Below are 549 nucleotides of genomic sequence, written 5' to 3' on the forward strand. Positions count from 1 at the left end.
AGCGGAGCGGAGGCTGCGCTTGCACCCACGTGCTGCAGCATCCTCCAGCCTCCCCTGCTCCAGAGGGTCCCCGAAGAGACAAGCCAGGCTCCGAGGTGCTCTTATCCCAGCCTCAGAGCTAACCCAGGCTCAGCACTCACCACCAGCACCTTTTGTTTGCAAGAAGCGGGTTACAAGCCCTTGCCTGTCTCTGCTTCACCCCCTGCCCAGACCCACCCTGCCCGCAGAGCCCCGATCCCACCCCGCAGGGACTCTGCCGTGCAGGGGACGGGGAGCGGGCAGCAGGGCAGCGCAAGCAGAGGGGGGCTGGCAGGAGCCCGGGGGAGGGGCTAGGAAAGGGGAGGCAAGGGGGACGGGGCACCGATCCCGCTTACCTTATCCAGATCGTAGAGAAAGCCCTGGAGGAGAGAGGAGAGGGATAAGACGCAGCACAAAGCCAGCTCTGCCCACCCAAGGAGACCCAGCACATCGCATTCCACCACCCATAGCACGTCGGCGGGGACATGCAGCACCCAGCCAGGGCTGGAGAGGGCATGACAGTAGGCCAGA

The 549-nt window shown here is 65.2% G+C and overlaps 1 protein-coding gene across 1 annotated transcript in view; it reads right to left on the minus strand.

The window, feature by feature from the left end:
* Window positions 1–549, minus strand: part of LOC104078535 (protein FAM65A-like) — a gene marked incomplete at its 3' end in the record, with an annotated part of 5,823 nt that overhangs the window by 2,156 nt on the left and 3,118 nt on the right. The window contains exon 3 of the mRNA XM_009580203.1: window positions 375–522. Within this exon, the coding sequence (XP_009578498.1) occupies window positions 375–522 (148 nt within the window). The remainder of the gene's footprint in view (window positions 1–374; window positions 523–549) is intronic.

This window comes from Fulmarus glacialis, unplaced genomic scaffold (genome assembly GCF_000690835.1).
Source record: "Fulmarus glacialis isolate BGI_N327 unplaced genomic scaffold, ASM69083v1 scaffold17856, whole genome shotgun sequence".
Taxonomy (NCBI): domain Eukaryota; kingdom Metazoa; phylum Chordata; class Aves; order Procellariiformes; family Procellariidae; genus Fulmarus; species Fulmarus glacialis.